We start from the raw sequence: 15,082 nt of genomic DNA on the forward strand, positions 1-15,082 counted from the left end.
CTTAGAATTATGTTTTAATACATAGAAAATATATTTTTGGATGGTTTTCTATGTTGGGTCAAATAAAAGTAGGGATTTTGTCTTAGCCTGGTTGAAGATGAGTAGTGCATTACTGTACATTAATGGGTACTATATATTGTAAAGAACATTTACAGTGACTTTAAAATGCATTATGTTCTATATTGTTAGAGACCAACAATTTATAAATGCTTAGAGTGATTAGATCGACGTGATTTATGTGTAATGAGCAACTGCTGGTGAAGCGAGTAATTAAATGCAAAATATACTCGAAAATGTAATAATACATTGAAATTCAGGGTAGATTATTTCCAAGCATCATTACAAGAATCTGTCTTATCTCTTTGTGTTGCAGTAGGAATAGAGATTTCTAGCAAAATGGAAATTTGATGCATTCTTTCCTTCCAGTGAGGACACTGTTTTTGAATGTCAAAAATTAGAGCCTTTTAAAGTAAAAAACCCGCTCTGTTACTGGAACCTGAACTGAAAATATTGTATGAAGCAATATGAGTGAACCAAAATCTTTGTCCTTCCAGGGATTTAATTTAAATATTTTTTACTTGAATTTAATTTTGGTAGCAGATTTGGTGTTTTTCACTTTTGCCTTTTGTGTTTTGTTGTGAACCTTTATTCCTGGTTTCTTTCTTGTTGAGAAAAGTGGCTTATTCCTGTCCCTAGAGCTTTGCCTGGCTGTTCAGCCTGGCCTGAAAAGGGCCTTGCAGTTATTGAGCTCTTGTTATTGAGCTCTTATATGGCTGAACATTTTAAATGTATGTCATGTTACATACACACATTTCATTCTTCTTTCCCATTAACATGCTAGGCTGAAATACATTGATTCCTTCTTTCACTTCCCCATCGAGTCGCCTATTTGTTTTGTAATGGATCAAAAATGGTGCTAAAGCCTTGTTTAATTAAAAAAAAATCCTGGAACTTCTGTTTTCTTACCAGTTGGGAGTTCTATTGGCAGTCCCAAACACTTAGGATGATTACATCTATTTCAGAAAACGGAAAGAGGTGGTCACAAAGCCAGAATCAAAAAACTGTTTATGAAAAGCAGCAGAGTTATACGGCAGGTTGGTTGGTGCTAAACCATCTCATAGCTAATCTGTCTAATCTGCTGTTTTTTTAATTGGTGTTTAATCTAAAGAGTTTTTTGATGGAATTAGATCAGTTGATTACATCGTAAATCCGATGGAAATCAAAAATCCCCATCCAAAACTGTGTCTTCTCTATCAGCTATGTAGTGTTAATATTGTGCATAGGCCTAGGACTCACTGTTAAAATTATTTATCTATTGACAATGCAAATAGCCACAATTGGAGCAGTGAGTTGGGTGATGGCTGGTGGGGTAAGATTTTTTGATATGTGTTTTTTAATTAGCATGTTACACCCCTTCCCACCCCACATACCACCACCCCTCAACCCTGTCTCTCCCACTCTAGGAAACAGCCTCGTGTGGCTTGTGAGGGATCTTGTTGTTTTTGAAATGAAGTGACACTGGAGTTGAGTCCAGTTAGAGTGGTCTGTAAGTGAGGCAAAGGAAATACAGCTTTATGGGTTGAGGGAGAAAAAAAAGTTTATACAAAAATGGATACGTGACAATTGCTTCAGGATGATTAAGAAATGGTGGGATTACTCTAAGCTAGATTCCCAAAATGTATTTCCACTAGTGTGTGTCTTTATAGGGGAGCTTTGGATGCAGTCAGCTTTTCTACAGATACTTGCCTTGTAAAATAGTTTTATTGGATTTTAGAGGTACTTCTTTGCTTTTATTGTAAAATTAGCTTTGTTATCTATATGAACAAAGCATAATGGCACAAAATAGGCCACAGTTGGAAGATTATTTACTTTTTACAGTCCTCTAGGATTCAAAGTGTGTGTGGAAGGGACATGCTCAACTTTCTCATGTGTCTTAGTCCTTCCAGATCCCAGGAGACATTATGAGGAGAAACAGAAGTTAGCCAGTGTTAACCCCCAGAAGTTTAAGCGGGTCTGCTGGACTCTCACTGCTGTGCTGCCTGCCAGTGAGCTGCAAGCCTGTCTTTGCCGATGCTGTGGTTGCAGGCCTATTTCTTGGCAGGCAGATGCAGTCACACTTGTGGTAGGATCTTCTTCATCTGGTGTAAATCGGCATAACTGCATGGAAGGTGCTTCATCGAGTCACAGGGGGGTGGGAGGCAGTGCTCTGTTAAGCTGGGCAGCTGCCATGTGGAAATAAGCCCTTGAGATGTTTATAAAACTGTCAGCAAAGTAGGCATGGTATGTGGTGTGGCAATTCTTTCAACAGTTTATTTCCATCTGTCTGTGTCATCTATTACAAAGCCTGTTAAAAAATACATTTCTATTCCTGCTGTACCCACCTGAATCCACAGGTTCTGCACTAAAAAAAATAGGAAATTTGAAAGGACATGGGTAGGAGTCAGTTTTCACATTTGAAGGTACATTTCCATACAGTTGGGTCACATAGATGCAAATAATGCTAATATTCTTGGGAGTTTAATGCCTTCCATTGTATAGGAAACACAGACATCTTAATGCCTGTTAAATGCTACTGGGTTATTTGTAAATAAATAACTCCAGTTTTTAGGCAGCAATGTACCATAAGCCAGGGAAGATGATAAAGTTCAATCAGGTTGCACTAAAGGGGTGACATACGTAATCTGTTAAATCTGACTCTCTGTGTTTCCATCTAAATGTGATAGGTCTACTTATTCTAGTTTTCGCTGATCCTTTGAGTAGGCAGTTCAGTGCCTGAGTTGTCTTTTTGATCAATAATTTTTTTTGCTGTTCAGGGTAAAATGCAAGCTGAAATTTAACTGAAATTGGAGGAGACTGAGGTTTGACTGCAATGTCAGCGTCTTATCAGGATGTGCTCTTGGGTAGGGCAAAAATTGACTGCACATAAGTTAAGGCCTAAACTACTGAAAAATTGCAGCCTGCACATAATTTGTAAGGAATAGTGAAACACTTCTTTAAATTCCTCAGTTTGTGTCAGTGTCAAGCACGCTTATCATTTTGGACAGGACTTACATTGCAACACATCATCTTGATGTGGAGTTCAGGACCAGCAGTTTGGTTATGACAAAATATCACCACATAAAAATTTCTATTGGCAGGTTAAGATAGGTTTTGCAATGAAAAATTATTAATATACTCCTGAAAATAGTAACTATGCTAATAATTTAGCTGTCACATGGATTATTAAACTTTGTCATTTAATAATAATGAATCAAGCTTTAAAGTAAAACCCTTAACTTAAAAGTAAAACCCTCAATCTAAATATATATGATTGTCTTGACAACTTTGAAACAGAAATTGAAAGGCTTTCTTAATAAAGTTTTTACTTAGAGACCAAAGGAAGAAATGGTTTTCAGTTTCTGCAGGATGATTACTGAAGGAGTAATGTCATATCAGACCTCAGCTCTGGCACTGCCCCATGCTTGAGCTCCAGTGGGGAGGCTTGGGTAATATGGTTGTTTCCAAGGAGCACAGTATCATAAGTCTCCCTTGCCCAATAGGGATGGGAGGGGGAATTGACAAAGGCAGGTGGAGGTAATTGCAGTGAGAAACAAAACTAGTTTTTTTAATTTACAGGTGGTTTATAGCTCCTGTTTCTGTGACTGAACATCCAAGTGATGTTGGTTGCCTAAGGCCAGGTTGTAAAGAACTCTGTTGAAAGTAAGCTGAAGGTTGCTGATGGCTTAAGGGTGAAAATACACAGTGAATTGCATAGAAAAACAGCCTATTATCAAGTGGCTTGTATGAGTGATAATTCATCAAGTGCATGAAAAGGACAGAAATTTTACTAGTATTTGATACTGGAGGCAATAAGATGGCAAATTTGAAGGACAAAAAAGCTGAACCATTTGAGGACAGCATAGGATGGAGAAATGTGAAGTATTGGAAGTAAGCTGAAATAAAATGGTGTCAACGTCTTACGTTCTATCTGTCTGTGAGACAGGACTAGACAGGTTGGACGAGATCTTCCACAGAACTTTTGCTGAAACATTCTGGACTTGAAGGACCACCACAAGACTCAAGTGGATAAAAGAATATTAAGGATCTATGAAAAAAAAATAAAGTTACTGACAATATATGGCAGAGCAGTTAACTATCTGGAAAGATATATTGGAAATTTTCTTTGTTATCTCTGAACTATGAAGCAAGAGCTTGAAATCAGAGCCGTCCTGGTCATTAATCAGTGTTTGCCAGGAAGTGAGGAACCTGATCATTCAAATGACTGTGGCCCTCAGCACTCCTCACATCAATGGCTGCTTGTGTAGGTGGTTGGATTTCCAGCAAAAGACACCATCCACTTCCAGACAGGCCCGGTGTCTCAAGGGGAAATGGCTTCCAGAGACATGGACGAATTAAAATAGAAAAAGTGCATGTGGAGTAGGAGAAAGCTACTGGAGAAAGCCCACCAAGGAAAACTCTTGGCTTTCCCTCATGATCACCTGCTTCTAAAGCAGAAAAGATTCTTTACATGCAGTCAATCTCAAGGGAAAGTTTAGAAAGAAGTTAGTATTTCCAAGCATCTGTTGAAAACTGAAGATGAGGAAGAGAATTAGTGTAAGCATTGGATTTGGTCTTCTACTTTCTCTGGCCGTTGGCTGAAGAACCCAAGCTGCTTCTGCAACCTGAGCATTTGCTCTGTGATTTTTGTCTTTCCTCACTTCCACATGCATGCATGGGGCTGACTATTAATTGTGGCATATTGACATATGAACTGTGTTTGAACTGGATGTGGATAAATTTGATATGTAATAATAGATTATCTGGTATCACAGTAAAAGTATTCTGCTATTTTTGGTTTTGGCTTTATGTTACAGCTGTAGTCTGAGCCTGCAACCTTCTGTTGTCACTGCTTAGGTCTGTAAAGAAAACTGAGCAATGTACGGTACATTCTATTTGCTGAAACTGAGTAAAATCCTACAATTTCATGAATAGAAGACAAAAATACCTTTTTTCCTCTGGTACAGTCATGCACTTAGTCCATTAAAAGATTAATTAAAACGATCCTGATGAAAACTGAGTTCAGTCTGGCATTGGAGAGTAGGAAATGAGGGAGGATGTCCCTCTCCTGTGCTCTCGGCGTTTTCCACACTAAGGGCTGTAGAGGGTAAGGAGGCAACTGCTGGTGCTGCCCAGTACTTGTGCACATCAGCACCCCTGCCATGCACAGCGGGTGGAGCTGCTCCTGCCCTGCACAGAACTCTCCTCTGCAGCGGATGAGATGCAAATCCTGGGCAGGGAGGAAGGGAGGTGTGGTCATGCAAGGGAAGACCATGCAGCAGTGGAGGGGATGGAAATCAAGTCTTATGTAAACCCTTGTCTGGTGTTAAATAACTTCTAGGGGCTGGATATTGGAACTTGGGTATTTTTAGGCTTTTTTGTTACTTCAGTGCATTACTTATAAGTCAGTTTTAATGAAAATTGAAGGCAACTCAGCATTTTCAGTGCTTCTCAGGCATTCAAAAAAAAGGCTAATTGTAAATCTAAGAAGTTTTTTTAAAAAAATCATTAAATCAGAATTCAGTTTGTGTTGTTTATATGTCTTCTCCTAATTCTGTATGATCACATGCTGACTGTTTTGTCTTCCAGGCAGATTTTTTTGGTAATGTGTCATCTGTTTGTGTGTGAAGAAGTGTAAAGTGTCTAATTCTTTCTACTGTTTACGTTCATAGAATAGTAACTCTTGTTTTGTTCTTGAAGCAACTGCTAAAAGCCCCTCAGTGGAAGCACTAGAAACAATTAAATCATCAGTCCTAAATATGCATAAATGATGTGATACACTTTACAGAATACAGCAAAATTACTGTGGCAAGTATCTTTCCTGTGAACATAAAATTGCTTGCACCATTTTTATAACTGCCAGGGTTTGAAATCTACAAACAGAGATCTGTGGAGAGACTAATATATTTTACTACATAAATATATTTATGTATAATATATTTATATATAATCAATATATTGATTAATTTTTTGGATGATGAAAAGGAGGAATAAGTTGGAAGAGCTGACATAAGAATTTCAGTTTATTGGTGCTGTTACTATCTGAGGACAATACAGCTTGGATATCTCCAATGTAAAGATCAGCAATAATTTACAAATATTTTAAAATCCAGTTTGCCAGCTCTAGAAGGCACCTGGATTTCTCTGAGCAAGTGCATGTGGTGTGGAAGTACTTCTGATCAAGACAGAAGAAGCTGCCACTTTATAGGGCTGTATTTTGCTTGGCTGTTTGGGTTGTTGGAGGGGTCACCTCACAGATAGGTCTGCCCCTATGAAACTGTAGCTGGCCAGGGAAGTGTAGCTGTCCAGGGAATTGATTTCACAAGAAGAGCTAGGTCCTGCTTTGATTTGCTTGCTGGGAAGCTGGAGTGGCTTGGTTCTGATGAGTTTTTGGGGTCTTCCTGCAACCCTGCAATAATTTGCTTTATAAACACCAGCACATTGTATTCCAGAGTGGTAGTGTATTTGTTAAGACACATGTTTGCTTGGGAAGTCTTTCCATGTGAGAAGAGGCAGACCAGAAGATATGGGAAGTGCTGGCAAAGAGACAACCTGGAGTTGCTCCTGGGTGTGTGTCCCTGCTCACTATTGCTGGATGGGCTCCTCGCAGAGATCCTGCTGCCATCACTTGCTCCCCTTTGCCTTCTGGCAGATGAGTTGGATCATAACAAATTATTTTTATGCTCCTGGAAAAACCCTCATTTACAAATACAGCTTTTAAAGAAACCAGTATGTGGCTGTTGGAAGTGCTTCATTTTTTTGGTTATGTTTAATCTGGAAAAATTCTGACTCTTTTTCCTGCAATTTTAGGAGGAAGGCAGATAGGATTTCTTTTGCACAGCTATGCAGCACAGATGTGTGTGCATTAAAGATAGGTTGTTTATAATCTGGTTTCTGACATTCTAATTCAAATACCTTTTTGATTTAACATAAAGAGGTTGATAGCTTAATCAAATTGACAAAAATTGCTTATTTTCCTGGCTGGTCTTCAACATTTTTGAGAAATTAATGGCAGTTTCAGAATTTATGAAGGACAAAGAAATAGTATTCACCAATTCAAATAACTAATTAGAAGCAAATGCCTGTGGGTAGTGGGTTGTTTCCCATTTTAGGCGAATTAAAGGAAAATTTAATAATTTCTTTCAATTTTTCAGGCAGCCAACATCAAGCGTGAAATGACCTTCCATGCATTTCAACAGGAGGATGTAAAAAGTGACATTGGTCGAAAACTGCCAGACCAACAGTTTCTCCTGTTCACCACAAAGGAGGAAGATTTAAAAACAGCAGAGACCAAAAAACTTAACAGAGCTCATGAGTATGAAAAAGAAAACACTCGTTCTGTTTGTCTTCTGGAACAGAAGCGCAAGGTTGTTTCTTCAAATATTGATGTGCCTCCAGCAAGGTGAGTTTGATTTTTTTGGTTGTGTTTTGTTTTAAGGTTTATTCCTTTTTCTTCCCTTTTTTTTTTTTTAAATGGGACCTTAGATTTTAATGGGACATTAGATACAAGTTTGGTAAACAGCACTATGAACTGCTAAGACTAGTGTTTGTGCCCAGGCAGTCCAAAGTCAATCACAACCTTCCTATTTCAGGGATCTGCTAGGAAATTAAAAACACCAGTAGCAGAAAATAAGAGCATCTGCAGAGTAGGACTTGCTATTGCTTTTGCATTGTTTTTGCTTTTAAAATGTGCTGCAGCTGAGGTACTTGAAGAAGAGGATGTGTCTTAAGAGGAAGAGATTGTTGACTCAGCTTCACCCTGAGAAGTAATCTTCTAAATTAGACACAGAATCATCTTACCTGCTAGCAATTTATTTTTCAAATTTTTTACTGTCATACTTGCAGATGTTTTATACTGTGTTGCAAGATGACAAGTGCTTTTTCTTTTTCTTGTTCATGTTAGCATCAGTCTGTCTGTGAAGATTTCTGCTTAATCTGCCTGGTAAATTTACTTGCATGTAATTCAGTAAAAGGCCTTTCAAGTTTATGATGCTACTTAAAAAATTGTAGTCAAAACAGATGTTTAGTTTTTCAGTTTGTTGGCTTTCTGAAAACCAACATAACCAGCAGGTTCTACCATATCATCCAGAACAAGATGACTTGATGTTATTCTCTGGCTGTCGTAGATGTCACTTGCACTGAGTCCATGAGCATTTTTACAGGATTTTCCCCCCATATATATGTAGTAATAAGCTATATATTACAACCTTGAAATGTTAGGATACTTATATGAGATTTTCAGTAGTAATTAACCTTGTAATGTCTGAGTGCCCTTCTCATCCATCCTGTGTGTCTCAAAGCAAATAGGATCACAAGAACATGTAGGTCAGGAGGGACCTCAGGAAGTCACCTAGTCTAACCTTCTGCTCAAACCAAATGTTAGCATTTCATTTAACAACTGAGGCTGCTAAGGTACAGGGTTTAAGTGCATTTTTGTGTGACTTCATGCAGATAATCTACTTGAAGTAGTAGTCGAGCCCCCATTTTCTATAGCTACAAGATCGTCCTTCCTTGGAGGGATGGATATTTTTCCCCAATGAGCTGGAAAAGAGGATGAATAAACATCTTTATTGCCTTCTAAAGGCTAATTGTGACACTAGTTGTGAGCACAGGATACTTAAGATGATAGGAAATAAGTTCACTTACAAAGGTGTCTTCTAAAGTTGTTCTTTCCATCTGCATGTATTTTATTAGGAGCATAAAAATTACTGTGTTATGTTGTTGTGTGTTTTCAGACATGCAGGTTTAGCTCTGGCATTAGCAGAATTAAAGAATGAAGTAGGAAAGAAACCTGGAATTTATGTTCAATAGCATGATAAACATTTTGGTCATTCTTACTACATATTTCCAGTCAAGCTCAAGTTTTACTTTGAAGCTGAGGTTAATTATTGGGACATTTGTCCGCAGCTGACAGGAAGAACACTTAAACCTTTGCTTGGAGATCTTCCTAAATATTTGCTGTTATAACTGAATGTTGTAATGAACCCAGTCTCTCTTCCTCGGCAGCACAGTTTCATCTCTAAGTCATGTTCTCCAAGAAGACTCCATCCATTTCTTGCCTCTTTCTAGGCCCCTTCCATCTTCTGTCTAGGACTGTGCTGAGAGAGCTGCATGTTCCTCAGAGGTGAATTTCTCATTCCTTTGCCTCCTGGCAGGACTCATTGGGTCAACTGTCCTCTCTTCTGATGAGAAATTCACCTGCCTTTGCAGATTTGATATACCCAGCTGTGGAAGGTCATCTTGAATCAATCAGATAATGTTTACAATTATGTGGGACAAATAAGGGATTTAATATGGTCTTAATTTCTCATTGCTACATATACCCTCTTTACAAAAAAAACCCAAATTTTTTTATTTTGTAAAGAGGGCATATATAGTAATAAGTGAAAGTGAAGCTTGTTATTTATTTTGTTTTAAAACCTTGGTGGAACTGAGTGGAACCCATTTCACTTCAGATGCTGAAGTAAAAGATAACATTACATTTTGCGGTATCCTACTAAACCCATTACAATATTTAAGTGATTTTGAGGCATTACAATATTTAAGTGATTTTTAAATAAAATCTTTGGATTCATTATTAGCAGGGGCATATGAGTATGTCCAAAAGAGCTCTGAAAAAGTGTTTGCAAAAGAGCTGTTAAGAGGTGGATAAATTTACTTCACTTTTTCCACAAAATGAAACAAAGGCCATCCCTTCTTAGCTGTTTTAAGGATCTCAATGAATAAGAATGGAAATCTTTGTGAGGCACTGTATCTAAAATAACTAACAGTTGAGCAAAACACCAGCATAATGTTTCTTGGAGGCATTCAGCTTCAGGGCTTTCATTATTGCTTATAGACTCTGAAATTTTAGAAATGTTAAAATATCTTAACTGAGACCTAGTGTTTTGTGTGCCCGGTAGTCAGGTGCATGGAACTTATAGTAAAATAAATGTTTCATTGGATGCAGAATTTTTAAGTTCATTGTTTATATTTTTATTTCATCTTGTGAAAATACTACAGACATTTCTCTCTATGTTATGTCCTGTACTGGAAATGTCTTTTGGATTAAGACAGGAGGAGATCCTGACTTCTTCATAATGATTTTTATTTTTGGAATGCAAGACATCAAATGACAGTTAACAGCATGAATTCTTTCCCTTTTCAGATTTCTTCAGTTGGTCATTTTGAACAAGATTTATCTGAGCTAAACTGTGTTCTTTCTTCTGAAATGCAGAAATGCAGATAAGCATAAATGAAACTGTTCAGCCTGAGCAAATTAATTATTTGATACAATGAGGAAACTTGAATTCTTTATTTTTTCCTTTAAATATTGAATTTATTGTCAGTTTGATGCATAAAGAACTGCAGTCTCGGAAAAAGTGGTCTGGCTTTGAACTGCAGTTATCTCTGAGAATTGAGATGTTACCTGTAGAAGAGAGAAAAATACACTTTCAGTTGATCTCCAGTGCAAGCAGCAGCAATCAAACACAGCCGGATCCATGGATCTGAGTAGTGAAAGGCCATTTTGTAAAAAGAGAGTGCTATTGCTGTGGGACTAATCGCCTTGTCTGGTGGGCAGAAGCGAGCCCAGGTTTGCCAGTATTTCAGACAGCTATGTCTGTAGAGGTCAAATGTAATCAGAGATGATGTTCCCAGTAGGCAGAGGTGTGGGAATTTAACAGGACCTTCTTGCTCATTTGTATTTTCTTCAGATACTTACCATCATGGATACATAGTTCCAAAGCATGTCAATAATAAAGACATGAAAGAGCCTGGACTGCTGATACAGTGGGTGTGAGGATGGGAGGAGAGACCCAGTGCAGGCCATGTACATAGGGAATGGCTTCTACCTCTTGGAAGAACAAGGATAGAAAGATGGGTGGTGGAGAGCAGGGGTTGAAGTTTCTTTTTTTTTTTTTTTTTTTTTGAGAAAAATATGAGAATAAATGTCTGAAATTGGTGGAGATGTTAAAGGCCTTTTTAGACTGAAGTGTTTTGACCAGTGGTAGATGGAAGCCCTTCAGAACTTAAATGCAGTGGTGTCAGAGGAGGTCCTTTCAGGTGTTCTAGAAGGCACTAGGCATGCATCACTTCTACCCCTCTGATGGATAGGTGCATTTGAATAAATCAACAGATTTTCTTTTGTTAGTCTTCTGCTAGATGATCTCAAAATATTGTGAAATTTGTATTATCCTCTTGATACATCATCCTCATTTTCCTCAGCCCTCCTGCACTCTGTTGTCTCTGAAGAAAAGAACAAAAGATAAATTTTCTAACTGCCTATCTTTTTCTACATAGTTTGTGCTGCTAAAGGACAAGCCACAGCTAAACATCAGCTTCTTAAACACTTTCTTAGAGTGTTAAAATAGTTATTGTGCAATAAACCCTAGCTGCTGTACTCCTAGGTTTCATTGCTGTTAAGCAGTGACATTTGCCATGACAATAATATATTGGATTTTGCTATCTTCTGATGCTTTTATATTAAAAAAGCTGTTCTATTACTGTGAAATTAATTTTTATTCATGTACCTATATTTTATCTACTAATTAGTTTATAATTTAATGGAAAAATATATTAAATAATTGAAATAAAGTAAATGAAATATCTCTAGGAATTCTCTCCAACATTGTCTCTTTAGGTCTTTGTAGAATAGCTACAGAAAGCTGGGGCAAAATGAATTTCAGCTGTGTTTCCTGACCATCATTATAAAGAAATAGTACAGATGGTGATGTATTTTCATCCCTAAATGATTTTCTTGCTTGGCCTCTCCAGGAACATAGCTCTGGGCAGCCTTCTGATTAGAGTGTGTTGTTGATCTGTAGGGCCTGCTGGGCATGATTGATTATGCACCATGCATTCCAAGGGAAACATTTGCATATTTTCATAGCCAAACCTCTCCAGGAGCCTGACTTCAAGATCAAAAGCAGTATCTGCTTAGCTATGATAACCTCACTGGAAGGAGTTCCCAATCTGATTGAAGAGGGAAGAACCTGCCGATCAAGTTGTGCTTTTCTGTTTATCCAGACGTGGTGTTTATTCAGAGATTGTCCTCTATTATTTTTCTCCATCTGTTTTAGACTAGTCCTCAGTTTTCTTGGGGGAGCTTCTTTCCTGTATCTCTCATAATTTTTGCTGAGGGGATCGATGGGGCAGTCTCAGAGGGCATCAACTATTTGTTGGCTGCTGAGGATTTTCGGCTTAATTGAGTGAAAACAAAAGGCCAAGAAATCAGGCTGTGCTCTGGAGCTACTGTGAGCTTCTGAGCCCTCTAAATTTCCCTGCTAGCCCAATGGCTTTTCATGGAGGTGTGATATTTTCTCCTATTTTTTCACAATCCTGTAGGTTGAGTTAACAGGACCTTCTTGCTCATTTGTGTTTTCTCCTGTTTCTTAAGTTTCATTTTCTGTACTCATGCTACTTAGAAACTTCGATAACAGTTGTTTTTTTATAACAAAAACTATTCCCAGCGTCATTCCTCTATTTCAGAGCTTCTGTAAAAAATGTGATAGTTGGCAATACCATGCATTTAAAAGCAGCTTCTCCAAACATATACACCAGTGAATTAGTGAAGTAATAAATTGTTGCTTTGTTTACTACACTTATTTAGTAAAATATGGATGCAGCTTGATTGAATTTTACCCAGTTAGTAAAGCTTGATTATATTTAATATTGATGGTAGTAAACTGCTTGTCATGGTCTGCTACAAAATGGTGTGGTGTCTTCTAGGATCAAAATGATGACAGAAAAAAGTCTTATCCAAAGAGCAATCAGAGATGGGGTCTGTGAGCATATTTTGAAGGAAAAACCTATGTATTTCTTGATGCTGTTTTCTAGTGCTACATTTCCTTTGCATTCTAGAAGGACTGTAGATATCTTTTGAGCTCTGGATGCCTTTCATTTGCCTGCAGTATGCAAAAGCAGTGTAGCAGAAACTTCTTTGAAAATGGTAGATTAAATTGCTAATAAAAACTTTGCAAGTAGTTTCCGCAGAGCCAAACCACAACTCCAGAAGTCACCTTGCACATCTGGAAGGCCATCTTCACGTTAGTTGTCTAGATGTGCATAGTGTTTGTTGCCATGATAGCTGAACCAGCTTCTCATGATGTTGAGACAGATGACAGCATTCCTGACAGCTTGCAAACTGCTGGAAACTCACCTTTCAAGTGGTGAGATGCATCAAGTCTCAAACATGCTGGGGAGCAGAGTAGGGCTGTCCCATTTAAGGTGTGGCTGACCACTGGGAGGGTTAAGCTTGCTATAAATAAGTTTGTATTTCCTAGCTGGTGGTATGGGATCAGGCATTACTGTTCAGAAGTCCCCACTGCCAGAGTGCCACAGCAATATGCTGAATAGGATTGTTTATTAAAAGAGGTGTAGCATTCCAAGCTGTAGAAAAATTTGCTCTGAAATCGTGCATAATGTATCTTTATTTTTTAGTGGACCTTTGTCAGTTCCCCCATTTCTCTCCTTTGTGCTGTTCTGTGTGCAGATTTGACACTTGCAAGATATTTCATACTTGACTGTGTTACCGATGTCCCCATGATCATCATGTTCAATCAGTTGCAGCTTGTAGAAGAACAAGTTATCTGACCAGTACAATTTATTTTCATCGCTTGTCTTGGATGTGCTGGATGGCCTATCCAGCAGGATTTTACCAGCATAATTTTTTTGTTAAAGCACAGATTTTGGATTAGTTAACATTTCTCTTGAGGTATTTTTTACAGTAATGTGTAAAGTAGAAGGACTATTAATCTCCTGAATAACGAAACATGCTCTTGCTGTTCTTTACTTGTAATGTTTCATATTTGATAATGATTCTCACGCAATGGGGCATAATGGCAACTATGTGTGATTCTGGGTTTTGAGCCTGGTTTACCATAATTGATTGTATGAGAGCAAGATGTGATTTAACAGGGATAGACCTAACAAGGATATAGCTGAAGCTTACTTCTCTTGGAAAAGTGACTCTCTTTTGTGGGACCTTTTGTAGCACCTCGTCATCATTTCTGAGTTCATTGTTCCCAGGATTCCATATTATTAATGTTCGAAGAGGAAACTTTAACACCAGCTGGTGACTTTGGCCATCTGGATTTTTGGCCAGTGTTAATTTCTATTTTTTTCCGTTCACTTGCTACCCAGTGAAAAACACAATGTGTGAAAATTTGATGGTACAATTAAGTGTGGTAAAGCTAAGTTGTTCTACAGCCTGACATTGGAGTCCGTATTATTTTAGGTAATCATTATTTTCAGATGAAGGCTTTGCTTGTGCATATGTGTATATATATATATATATATATATATATATATATATATATATAAAAATAAGTTTCCCATTTCTTTAGAAAATCCTGTATTCAAAACACTGCAACACTCTTAATCTATTGAAGTATACCTAAATCTCTTAAAAATCTTCTTCCACTGGTACCAGTACAAAAGGCTACATAATTTTATCTGTGTGATGGAAGTTGCCAACAGACAGTGATCTCATTACGAAGCAAATTTCAATGAATTCCTCAAAAGTGACACAGAGGAAAAATGTGTCCCTAATCTGCAGCGACTGTTAGGCGCTGGTTCGTGAAGAGCTGCATTCAGTCAGCACTACTGCTCTCTGTGTTAGCCATTGATGTGAATGCACGGCTTGTTCTCAGCTCTTCAGTTCCCTTAAAAAATGGAGTGTAATTTCAAAACACTCCTCAACAGCAGGCAATATTCAATAAGAGTAATTTCTTTGTGGTTTGTGTTAGCTGTGGCACAAAAAAATTCCTCTTGAAATGCCATCTGTGCTGAGAAAAAGAAAAAAGTCAATGAGTACATGGTTTGTAACTTGTGTATCTGTGAAAAACGTGCAAGAATGGCCTACTGTATATATGGTTACCCAGATTACACACATCACAGCTATGTTCATAGCTATAATTTTATTTAAATGCTGTAAAATTAAAATATTCTAGTTTCTTTAGTGGTATTTGATGTTGTATCACTGAGGTCATCAAAAAAACAAAGCCTCTCTTTCTGAGAGAAGTCATATCAGTGACAGTTATTTGTAAAATATATTTAGAAGTTTTTG

At 37.7% G+C, this 15,082-nt stretch overlaps 1 protein-coding gene across 1 annotated transcript in view; it reads left to right on the forward strand.

Annotated features, from left to right (window-relative positions):
- ZNF704 (zinc finger protein 704) overlaps window positions 1-15,082 on the forward strand; it is a 92,942-nt gene that overhangs the window by 12,379 nt on the left and 65,481 nt on the right. Inside the window, exon 2 of the mRNA XM_068186123.1 lies at window positions 7,191-7,438. Within this exon, the coding sequence (XP_068042224.1) occupies window positions 7,191-7,438 (248 nt within the window). The remainder of the gene's footprint in view (window positions 1-7,190; window positions 7,439-15,082) is intronic.

The sequence above is a fragment of the Anomalospiza imberbis genome, chromosome 1 (genome assembly GCF_031753505.1).
Source record: "Anomalospiza imberbis isolate Cuckoo-Finch-1a 21T00152 chromosome 1, ASM3175350v1, whole genome shotgun sequence".
Taxonomy (NCBI): Eukaryota; Metazoa; Chordata; class Aves; order Passeriformes; family Viduidae; genus Anomalospiza; species Anomalospiza imberbis.